The following is a 12,341-nucleotide window of genomic DNA, read 5'->3' as shown; positions in this document are numbered from 1 at the left end:
CACCATGTCTGCCGGTCTGCTGCCATGCTCTCTGTCATGATGGTCATAGAGTCTAACCCTCTTCTATATGTTGACTTGATCACGGTCAACTGAAAAGTAACTGAGACATATGGTGTCACAAGATGGTTGCATTGCATACCACACTGGTCCTAGAAAAGATCAAAATTCAAACTATGGTTTTAATGAAACACAAATTGCTTTTACAATATCTTTGCATGTGTTTTCATTCATGGGTGAGTGGGTAAACAGATGTGTAGGTGGGTGAGCATGCATGTGTTTGTTCATGCACACGGAGCCAGAGTTCAACTTCGGGTTTTGTTCCTTAGGCACCATTTATATTATGTTTTGGAGACAGGGTCTCTCATTAGCCAAGTAGGTTAGGCTTGCTGTTCATTGAGACTCAGGGATCCACTTGGCTCTTCCTCCACATTCTTTGGATTGTAAATACCATGGCTGGGTTTTGTTCAATGGCTTTTGGGCACCCACACTTGCAATAGGGCACTTGTGCTTGTGAGGCACACACTTTATCAAGAAAGTCATCTCCAGACCCTTTTGTATTATCTTAAGCTAGAGAGAGCATCATTTATGGCCTGTGCTATTCCCCAAAATAGAGGTATTTTTGCTTCTACTGTTATTGACTGCCTTCAAAATACTTCAGCAATTTTAAATTGATCAATTTGATTACAATACCTTTTGGATATTTAAAGTCCTTGGTGAAGTGAAGTGTTAAAGAGATCAGAAGCGATGGTAAGCTTGGAGCAAGACTCTAGAAACTTCTCTTCAAACTCAGCTCAATTTTAATCAAGAGCCAACCAACTATGGACTTCCCTTTATTACCAGCTCACATTTCTTGTCCTGTCTAATGTGATACTTGGCATTTTTGTCTAAGTTATTGACGCTGTCAAAAATAACGGCTAATTTGGAATAACTAAGTGACACACACAAAAAGATGTACTTGTACTACTGAGCACTTACATCTATGTAGCATCTCTGTCCATTTTCAGTTCATTTGTTTGTTTCTGTTGTTTGTTGTGACTGAGCTGTGTGGCTTTCTTATGTGCCATGGATAGTAACTCCTCTTTGGTAGTGTATCCCTGCGTAATTTTTTGGTAGCACAGGCTGAATTCTCATTTTCTTCGTTGTTTTCTGTTCAAATCTGAACTGAATCTTACACAGAAAATCAACTCTTCCTGTGTGGGAAGATGAATGTGTGATAGATTGACAGGCTGGTAGATGTTCAAAGGTGGTCCTGTTAAGATTCCTATCTCTGGTTATATAAGTGAACATGAATCTAATTACTGCTTCTGTGAAGGTCTTTGAAGATTGAATTAAAGTCCAGAACCAATTGACCTGAAATTATAGAGGTTACCTGGGCAACCCTGAGTCAATCTTGTGAGAGCTTCAACAAGACAGAGGAAGAAGGAATAGGAGTCTGAAGGATTTGAAACGTGAAAATGAGTCATGCTCCATTATTGGTTTGAAGACACAAGGAGAAGTAATGTGGAGGCTCTACAACTCCCATCTATCTATCTGTCACCAACGAGGCCATGGGGGCATTGTCCCTTTGTTCCCCAACCACTCCAAATAAGAACAAACCTGACCAGCATCTTGACGTCGGTCTTGTGAGACACTAACAAGAAAATCCATTTTAGCCTCAGAACTCTGACCCACCTAACTGTCCCTTAATATATGAGGCACTAGTTACAGTAATTAGTTACAGTGTGACATAACATAGCATTCTAGCTCCGTGCTCATATATCAGGTGCTCATACATGTCTATCTTAACATGTTTTCTTGTTATTTTAGAAATCATCCTTTATGTTACTTCATAGCCTTCATATATACGACCTTAGGTGCTAACTAGTAGTTCTTAAATGAACGGATTAGAGGTTATCTAATAAGTGCCTATTGTTGGTGATCTGGTTTTCTTTCTATTTTTTTAATTCTTCATTTTTTTTATTTATGTGTGCATCTGTGTTAGTGCACACACATGTATTTAGGTGCCTACAAAGACCAGAATAGAACATCAGACCCTTGGAGCTAAAGTTACAGTCTGTCATGTGCTGAATGATGTGGGTGCTAGGAAGTAAACTCTGGTCCTCTAGGAGAGCAGCAAGTACCTTTAACCATTGAGCAATCTTTCCAGATAGTTTTTTTGTTTGTTTGTTTGTGGGTTTTGTTTTGTTTTGTTTTTTTGTTTTTTTGAGAAAAAGAATAGCTTTATGTACCTAACTTCCTAAGGATGGACTGTGGGGTAGTCAACTTAGGACAGATGCAGAAGGTAGAAATCCTGTGTCTTAGTTAGGGTTTTACTGCCATGAACAGACACCATGACCAAAGCAACTCTTATAAGGACAACATTTAATTGGGGCTGCTTACAGGTTCAGAGGTTCAGTCCATTATCATCAAGGCGGGAGCATGGCAGCATCCAGGCAGGCCTGGTGCAGGAGGAGCTGAGAGTTCTACACATTCATCTGAAGGCTGCTAGCAGAATACTCCTTTCTAGGCAGCTAGGGTGAGGGTCTTAAGCCCACACCCACAGTGACACACCTACTCTAATAAGGCCACACCTCCTAATAATGCCACTCCCTGGGCCAAACTTATACAAGTCATCATATCCCAGGTCATAAAGTACAAGGGCATGTGGTCCATTCTGTGAATGGCCAAGATAATACAATCTTCTCTGGAAGCTTCTAGGCATATGCAGCTACTATGCCTGAAGATGGAGATCAAGTGGAGCAAAGGCACCAGTCTGTGGATGAAGAAAGCTGCAAACAAATGTAAAATATAGCAAAGTTGTTTTTATTTTCTTCCCTTTCTGTGTTTTCCCGACAGTGCTGTAATCCCATGGGTGCTGGCACACACCAGACTTTTCCTTTAGCTGTTATTTAATGATATTGGGCATTTCTGCTTTGAAGTGATATTTCTCTGTTTGTCACAGTTTGGTATTGATGACACTCTCCTAGCTGCTAAGAAAATCCAAGATTATAAAAGAGACATTTGCTGAGTTGGGGGATAGCAGAGTACCAGATCCCCTTCTATATTTGAAAGATGACTCAGTAGTGGAGATGAAGAGAGAGTCTCATAAAATGTCTATGTAGCCAGCAGAAGGGGGGGGGGGATGATTCTGTGGTAAAAGGGTAGAGGATAAAAGGTTTAAAGAGGTTTCATGTGTATTATAGCTTTTGAATTAGTTGGTTTTAAATAACATGCATCTTAAGAGAGATAACTGTGACAGATCTAAATCTCCGTTGGTACCTTTTTTCTAAATATATGTTTCTTTTCTCTGTGTTGTGGGCAAATAGCTGACAGGAACAAAGTACTGAGAGGGGGCTTTATTTGGGCTCACAGTCTAGGGAATGTACTGTCTGCCATGGTGGGAATGGCATGACAGCATGTGTATGAGGCAGCCTTTCACTCTGCACCCAGTCAAGAAACAGAGCAAGCAGACATGAGATGGACTCTCAGACCTCAAGGACCACTTCAGTGATCCACTCCCTACAGCAGGGTTTAACAACCTCCCAAACCACACCTTCACCTGGGAGCCAAGTAATCAAACACGTTAGCCTCTGAGGACAGCTCACATTCAAGCCACCGTGGTCCGTGCTGAGTTTCCCTTTGCTACCAGAGCAACGGCCACACAGAACAGCAAAGATTTGTTTTACCTTTGGGGGCACAGAAAGACAGAAAGAAAAGGCTGGCAGGGCTATGTTTCCTGTGGATACTCCAGAAAAGGATCCTTCCCAGTTTGCCCAGCTTCTGGCAGCTCTGATGTTGCTGGCTTCTTGTGATGACATCACTACAACCTACCTTCATCTCCGTATCGTCTTCTCTGTGCCGCTCTTTTTGTCTCTGATGAAGACACTGGATTCTGGGCTCAGCTTGGCACAACAGGATGATGTCATCATGAGTTTTCCTACCCATTTATATCTGCACAGGTCCTTGTTTGGGTAAGGCACATACTCAGAGACCCCCAGGGTTGGGTTTGTAGGTAGACATAGTTTTGCAGATCTAAAATATCAGTCCACTAGTCTTTTTTTTTTTTAAAGATTTATTTATTATACACTGTAGCTGTCTTCAGACACACCAGAAGAGGGCATTGGATCCCATTACAGATGGTTGTGAGCCACCATGTGGTTGCTGGGATTTGAACTCAGGACCTCTGGAAGAGCAGTCGGTGCTCTTAACCACTGAGCCATCTCTCCAGCCCCCACTCCACTAGAGTCTTTAATTTACTACAAGTCTAGTTACTATCTGATACTTGTTCATGAGAGATAATTTATGACCCATTATTAACTAGATTGAAAATATTTTCAGAGAGTCTCTAAACACATGAACATGATGGAAAGTGGCTTTCCTTTTAGACGCCCCTGAATCCAGTTCTCCCTCCCTTACCTACATGGGTGTGGAATGACATTTGTGTCCTTCTTTGCAACAAACATACATTGGAGATTACCTACTCTGAAACCCACACACAGACTCCATACAAACATCTACCAACATGGCTGCCCATGTGTGTATCCTCCTTTATCTTCCTACATGGCTAACTTAGGCCTCCCACAGGTACAGATTTGGAGGACATGCCTGTTGGATCCAGCATATTGCTACTCAGAGATGAATAAATACTTCCTCAGAACCATTCTCTACATCACTTGTATCTTAAATAAGGTAACTTTCATGGATTTTCTCCTTTGGAATCCATGAAGTCTGTGGAGATGTAGTCAAGGCACTAAAGCTGAAAAAACCCCACACCCCAGGCTCTTCCGTAATCATGGGCAAATTAAGAACAGGACTTTGATTTCCCCAGAACCTAATGAGGCTATGGGTGAAAGATCTAGCAAGACAATATCTGCAGCCCCAAAGAACTCACATTCTCTGAGATGGCTTTTGCCTACCCTGTGTGAACTTGATGATGCTCCTATCTACCTCCTAGTTAATAAGATGCCTGGTGGCCCAGGTGAGCCAGTGCTCTGAACTATCCTTATAACCAGCAGCACCTTGGGTTAACTGTTTGACCCACGGTTTCAAATATCCAATGTGCTCAAGAAAACAGCTAATTTTCAGTCTCCCTAGATGTTTTCCACTGTAGAAATGAGAGCCGTGGCCTCTTATCTTGCTATATCTTCCAGCAGAAACAAGAAGTTGTCTTAGGCATTTTGATACCCACAGTGGAAGCAAATAAATGAGGGTAGGAATGGTAGGAATTTCTGCATGGTTGATCTTGACATAGGTATCCAGCAAATTTAGTGAGTCACAGTAGCTGGCAGACAGATGAGCAGGTATTGGGTAGATAATGTCTTCTTCCATTTACTTTCCTTACCAGTATAAGCAATAGTTTTAATTTTCTTCAATCTTTCATATATATTTAATTTGTCATTCTTTATTAATAAACAATTTAAAAGGAGATAGAGACAGATAGGCAAAAATAAAAAGAAAATTTCCACAGAGCTCAGACAGCTTACCGGACAGCTGTGTGATTCGCATGTTTTGATTTGAGATGCTTGTGCCAGCCAGGTGCATCTGTTAAGCAAGTAATCAGTGACTCAAGCCATGCCACAGAGCCAACAGTCTGGACTCTGCAGGAAGCATGGTGTGCTGGCAGGACCCTTGTGTTGTTGTAGAAATATAAAAATAAAAAAAGTATGGTTGTCTTTTACCCCACTAGGTCTGCACCAGGGTGCCCCAAGATATCTGCTAGATATCTTGGCAGAAACACATCCCAACTCCTCGGTGGCCTCCTGCCACCAAACACTTTTTTTTGGGGGGGGGGGGGTTCTTTTTTTTTCGGAGCTGGGGACCGAACCCAGGGCCTTGCGCTTCCTAGGCAAGCGCTCTACCACTGAGCTAAATCCCCAACCCCAAACACTTTCCTACACTCAAACCCTCACATAAAAGAACACACAACACAATAATCTTAGATCCAATTGATAAGATATAATTGCCCACTTAAACATACAAAGCCCGGTACCATGCATCCCTTAGGAACATTAATAACAACCTGTAAATCAACAGAGCAGAATCTTAACATCACCTGCCATGGCTTCTCACTATCTCCTCTTCCTGTCTCTTCCTTTCTCCTCTAGTCTCCTCCTCTTCCTTCAAACTTCTCTCCCGCCCATCCTTCCTTCTCCTCCAATGACAGACCTCCTTCTATCCTGTACCTGCCCTTCACCTGTACTTTACAAATTCAATGGGGAGGTGGTTCTGGTGAAGTCACCTGAGTCCTGAGTATGAGACTAGGCAGCTGTCCTGGGGGCAGTGGAATTAGCATCAAAATACAGATAACTTCAGGGCAAACCACAACACCCTTGGACCCTTGGCTGTGTTTTTCCTTGATCTCTAACTTCAGCCTTGTAATAACTGCCCAGTTTTTTTCAATTGTACCTTTAAAGAAAATTCACCAGGAAGCAAATAGTGCAGGTGATTTTCTTTTTTAAGGAACAGGCTTCTTTCTTTACGTGGCTTCTGTAAGATTTTATAAATTCACAAGTCAAAAATATTCCCCTGCACTGACACAGAAGCTTCCAGGTACAGGGTAGATACTGACTTCTACAGAGGACGCATAATCCACCATTATTGTCTTTGTTTTCTTAATTACCAATGCTGCTCTTAACTTTTTAATACTCTTAAAAGCTATTTGCAAGGCATAGCTGCTGGGAGAGAGAAAATCAGTTTTCTTCAAAAGTGACGCCCCCAACCCCTACCCCTGTGTGTGTGTGTGTGTGTGTGTGTGTGTGTGTGTGTGTGTGTGTGTGTGTTGTTGTTGTTGTTGTTGTTGTTGTTGTTGTTATGGTTTGGTGTTTTTTGTCCTTTTTACTTTCTTTAAAAAGAACTTAAAGATGGTTGAGCAGGGAGGTGGGGAGGATCTGGGAGGATTTAGGGGAAGGGAAGAACATTATCAAAACATATCGTATGAAAACTTTAAAACAATGAGTGTTGCTCGTTGTAGATTCCTTGCCTAGCATGTGGAGGACACCAGTTCTACCTCCAGCACTGAAAACACACGCTGCTGGGAGCCAGGCCTAGCATCCAGGTACTGAGGCAGGCAGCTAGAGGCGAGGGTGAGTAGAGTGGTGGGGGTGTGTGGAGTCAACACCAAAGCTGCTTATCTTTGGCAGTTTCTGCCTTCTTTAACTCTTTGCTATTTTGTGAATAAAAGCCACTGGCTTCTGGCAATTTAGCTCTGCTGTTAGCAGCAGGGGATTAAGAAAAAAGGCTTAGTTGCTTAGGCTCTTTCCTCTCTGGCTAAAGGGCCCCTTGCTGGCCAGGTAAGAGCTTGGAGTTCTTTAACTCTTCGTGATCCAGAGAGAAAAAAAGAGGAAAGTCAGGCACACACACACACACACACACACACACACACACACAAAGATACACACACAGAGACACACACACACATGCACACACACAGACATAGACACACAGACACAGAAAGACACACACACACACACATTGGCCAAATCCCACCATCAGTTTCATCAATTTCTCAAGTGCACATGCATACGTATGCACATACACATATACCTACATACAGACATATAGACAGACAAACAGACACACTTTATTTCTTCTCTCTGGCAACTTATACCTTCTAGACAAAAATTCCTTATAAATATACCTCACAGATTAAATGTTACACAAAAGGGAAGTTATAGAAGGATGTTGATAGTAAGTTCAAAGCAGTATTTCATTCTATAAGCTCATTATAAGTTCAAAGCCATAGTTTCACATGGTCTTGCTTTATCATAATGAATACTTGTGGCCTCATCCTTGGACCTGACCTAGAATGAATGTTTTTTCTTGATGACAAATTTGTTCCAAGCTGATTTCTCTTCCTAGTGTGTAGTTTATGAAAGCTCATTGTATCCCTTATTATGCTGTCTTTACTTACTATTCTATGAAGAGGGCACATTCTATTCTTGATTCTTTTTACACCTTTCTGGCAAAACAACTAAAACCATCTCCTTTCTAAAATTATTTGAATCAAATCAGGAACTCAATAAAGCCATTAATTCTTTTTTTTTCTTTTCTTTTTTTCAGAGCTGGGGACCGAACCCAGGGCCTTGCGCTTCCTAGGCAAGCGCTCTACTACTGAGCTAAATCCCCAGCCCCAAAGCCATTAATTCTTGACAGTTCATCTTCATGTTGATTTGCAGGAACTTTGACCAGTAGGGTGGGCTGATGCCCAGGAATCATTAGGCTATGTAATAATGTTAGGAAAGGCACAACAGCAGTGAGAAGCAAGTGAGAAGACTTCCTGGATGAAGTCCCTGGGGCTGTGCCTCTCCAGAGCTCACCCATCACGTACTGAAGGGCCCCAGTTCTTACTGAAGCATAAGAGCTATTAGAAGGCTTGGCCTGGTAGAAAGTAGGTAGGTTATGAGGACCCTAAGGGCTTTCGCCAGCTTTATACCCTGTCCAAAGAATTTAGAATAACACCCTGTTCCAGGAAATGAGCTAACCACAAAGAGGGAAGGACCCTTAGCAGCCTCCCATCTGATGCCAAAGATATCTCACCATTGAGGAATGTAAGGGTCAATGTGCAACATCAAAGACCAACTCATGCTATTGCCAACGGCTGTCCTCCACAAGTGTATAAAAAGTGTGTGCTTTTGCTACCCGGGGTCGCCTCTGTCCGGATTACAGGGTCACCCAAGTGCACTGGATCATTAAACCTCTTGCTTGATTGCATCACTCTCCGTCTCCGTGTTTTCATGAGTGGGACCTCCCGTACGGCAGCTGATCCAGAATGGTGAACCGTCTCAAGGAAACTCATTTGCTTGCCATAGACTTTCCTAGATGGCTCCTGTCAGCAAACAGATTAAGAACAGGCTTGGTGGCTCACTCCTGTAATTCCAGTACTTACAAGCCTGAGGCAGAAGAATTGCCATGAATTTAGGGCCACTGGACTACATAATGAGGTACAGACCAGCCTGAGCTACAGAATGAGACCCTGTCAAAAACCAAACCAAACCAAACCAACAACCAACCAACTAACCAACCAAGAAATGAAAAAAACTACAAAGAAAGAAAAAGGATGAACCCTTCAAGTTTCTTCACACACAAGACTAAGCAAAAGAGCCTTTTTAATAAAAACTTTGCAATATGAATATTTAATAGAATCAAAACAAGTTCACAAATGAAAATTAGTACTTTATTAGTGTGTGTATAAATATATATATATATATATATATATATATGTATATGGTAAAATGTAAGCTTGTTGCTGTGCTTGTTGAATAAATCTTCTGGTAATTTCCATTATTTGCTTTTATAAATGAGCTCTTTTTTAAAAACCTTTAATTTGGAATTTTCAGCATTCCACATTTTGCTCTCAAAACAGCTGCTCCTGTTCTCTCCCCCTCCCCAACTCTACCTCAGCCAGAGAGGTGACAGAATTGCCAAACCCATACACAGAGCTGTGGTTGGAGTAGACACCCCACCCTACACCCCCACTCCCGCCACCCCCACCCTCAATTCTTATATGCTTCCTTCTCACGGGTTCTACTGATCACATGGCTGTGTCAGCTGTGTTGTCTTCTTTACTGTTGGAACCACACTCCTTACAGTCTACTTTACACAGATCTTCTCTGTGTGTAAGACATTTACTGTCTGTACCAATTATCTCAAGCCCTCATTTGTTGTATATAATCTAACAGGACAGAGGCTTCTTGAGGAGGAGGAGCTTGTATGATGGAGTCACTACAATCTATGTTTGCAACATGTATTCTAACATGCCAAGGTCTGAATTCAACAGATACAGCACTGAAATAGAGTTCACTCAAAGCTCACATCTTATCACAAACTTCACAGCCACATGGAAAAGGGATGGACACACTGTACCCCGGTCTGTCTGTCTGTCTGTCAGTCTGCCTGTCTGTCTGTCTTTCTCTCCTGATGAGGTGTTTTTAAAGTTACTGAAGTTGCATATTTATACTACAGGGAAAGTAAGATTAAAAAATATTACAAATTTAAGTTCTGAACTGGGAATGGAATCCCATGCTTATAACCCCAGCTCTTGGGGGATTTGACAGGAGAATGACAAGGTGAGGCTAACCTTGGCTAAATAACAAAACATCTCAAAGAAAACCAAATACTGAGTTATTTTAATATTTAATTATTTTAATATTATTTGTAATGATGTTAAGCAAGGAAGGTTTTTGAGGAGACAATCTGTAGGCTGAACACAACACAGAAACTATGACAGTTTAGAAAAAGAAATTATGTGAATATTGTCTACATCAAATATTTTTATTAATAGAACATTTTAATTAATATGATTTAGTTGACAGAATGTACACATCTACATATGGAATATTTTAATTAATATGATTTAGTTGATAGAATGTACATATCTATATATAGAATATTTTTTCTTTTTTTCTCTTATTAGTTTCTTTATTTACATTTCAAATGTCATCCCCTTTCCAGTTTTCCCTCCAGCAACCTCTTATCCCATCCCCCTTCCCCCTGCTTCTATGAAAGTGCTCTCCCTCCCTCCTGCCAGCCCTGCCATCCCCCTACAGTGGGGCATTGTGTTTTCACAGGACCAAGAGCCTCTCCTCCCACTGATGTCAAACAAGGCCCATCATCTGCTAGATATGCAGCTAGAGTCATGAGTTGCTCCATTGGAGCCATGGGTCCCTCCATGTGTACTCTTTGGTTGGTGGTTTAGTCCCTGAGAGCTTTGGGGTGTCCCGTTGGTTGATACTGTTGTTCTTCCTATGTGTTGCAAACCCTTTCAACTCCTTCAGTCCTTTCTCTAACTCCTCCATTGGGGATCTCATTCTCAGTCCAATGGTTGACTGTGAGCATCTGCCTCTGTATTTGTAGGCTCTGGCACAGCCTCTCAGGAGACAGCTATATCAGGCTTCTGTCAGCAAGCACTTCTTGGCATCCAAAATAGTGTCTGGGTTTGGTGACTGTTTATGGGATGGATCCCAGAATATTTTAATTAATATGACTTAGCTTACAGGATGTACATACCTACATATGTGGTCATTTGTGACGCCCGAACATATGCATTTATATGGAAACAGTAAAGTTAAGCAACTTGTCTTCTATGTAGTGATAGATTTGATTCTTACTTAGTTGTTCTGAGACACATTATTATGGACTGTAGCCACTCTCAAATTCAAACATCAAGCCTTATTCATCCTGTTTAATTGAAAATTGAATCTTTGACTCACTACTCCTGCTCCCCCCCACCCCATTACAGCTTTTGGTAGCCTTCAGGCCAACCTCGCTGCTCGTGTGACAATTTCCTTAGACTCCATGTGTAAAAGTCTGGAACACTAGGTGTGGTGGTTTGGATAAGAAACGAATGCCGCCCATGCGCTTGTGCATTTGAACGGTTGGTGGTGATGTTTGGGGAGGTTATAGAACCTTTAGGTAGTATAGCCTTGTTGGAGGAAGTATTGTCACCGGGGTAGGCTTTGAGGTTTTATAGCTTAGCCCCATTACCCTCCTCCTCTCCTTCTCCTCCTCCCCTTTCCTCCCCTTTCCTCCCCTTTCCTCCCCTTTCCTCCCCTTTCCTCCCCTTTCCTCCCCTTTCCTCCCCTTTCCTCCCCTTTCCTCCCCTTTCCTCCCCTCCTTCTCTTCCCTCCTCCTTCCCTCCTCCTCCTGCTCTTCTCCCTCCTCTTCTTTCTCCTTTTCCTCCTCTTCCCCTTCTCCTCTCCTCCTCCTCCCCTCCTCCTCCCCTCCTTCTCCTCTCTTCTTCCCCTCCTCCCCTCTTCCCCTCTTCTTCCTCCTCTCTCTTCCTCCTCTTCCTCCCTGCCTCAGCAAATTTACTCTCCTATCATTAGACTTTTTCCGGTTGATGTTATGCCCTTTCTGTCATGAGGGACTCTCATTGTTTTGGAACTGTGAGACAAAATAAGTCATTTCTTCCTCCCATTGCTTTTTTTAGGATATTATATGCTTATTACCAGGACAATAGTAAAGTACAGAACACACTTATCTCTGTGCCTCTCTGAGGCTCCATCCAGCTTATTTTACTTTGCTTAATATTTACTGGTTCATCCACGTTACTACAAATGAAAAGATCTCCATTTTCATGGCTGAGTAGTATTCCACAGTGTACATATAGACCAGGTTCCAAAGCCTCTACCTTTCTAAGTGACACTGTGCAATGAACAACATAATTTTCTTTGTAAATGTATGTATTCGTACATAAACAGACACCACCAAACGTACTAATGCATTGCATTGAAAAGATGCTATTAATTATCAGTGTAGAGAGAATAGGTACAGTGTAATCTCGGTTTTTTTTTTTCTTTTTTGAGGAAGAAACAGCATGTATTTCAAGCATTTAAATTCTGTGGTGATTAATTTAGATTGTCAAT

General features: G+C 41.9%; 1 protein-coding gene across 3 annotated transcripts in view; it reads left to right on the top strand.

Moving 5' to 3' along the window:
* Positions 1–9,000, top strand: part of LOC120102440 (uncharacterized) — a 190,629-nt gene extending 181,629 nt beyond the window's left edge. For all 3 annotated transcript variants that reach the window (XR_015687171.1, XM_087659838.1, XM_087659837.1), the window contains 2 exons: positions 6,950–7,061; positions 8,038–9,000. Coding sequence is in view for 2 of the 3 variants with exons in the window: in XM_087659838.1 (XP_087515964.1) it covers positions 6,950–7,026 (77 nt within the window). In the remaining variant the exon portion in view is untranslated. The remainder of the gene's footprint in view (positions 1–6,949; positions 7,062–8,037) is intronic.
* Positions 9,001–12,341: the final 3,341 nt, after the last annotated feature.

This window comes from Rattus norvegicus, chromosome 4 (assembly GCF_021556685.1).
Source record: "Rattus norvegicus strain SHRSP/BbbUtx chromosome 4, alternate assembly SHRSP_T2T, whole genome shotgun sequence".
NCBI lineage: Eukaryota > Metazoa > Chordata > Mammalia > Rodentia > Muridae > Rattus > Rattus norvegicus.
This window is presented reverse-complemented; position numbering and strand designations above follow the sequence as displayed.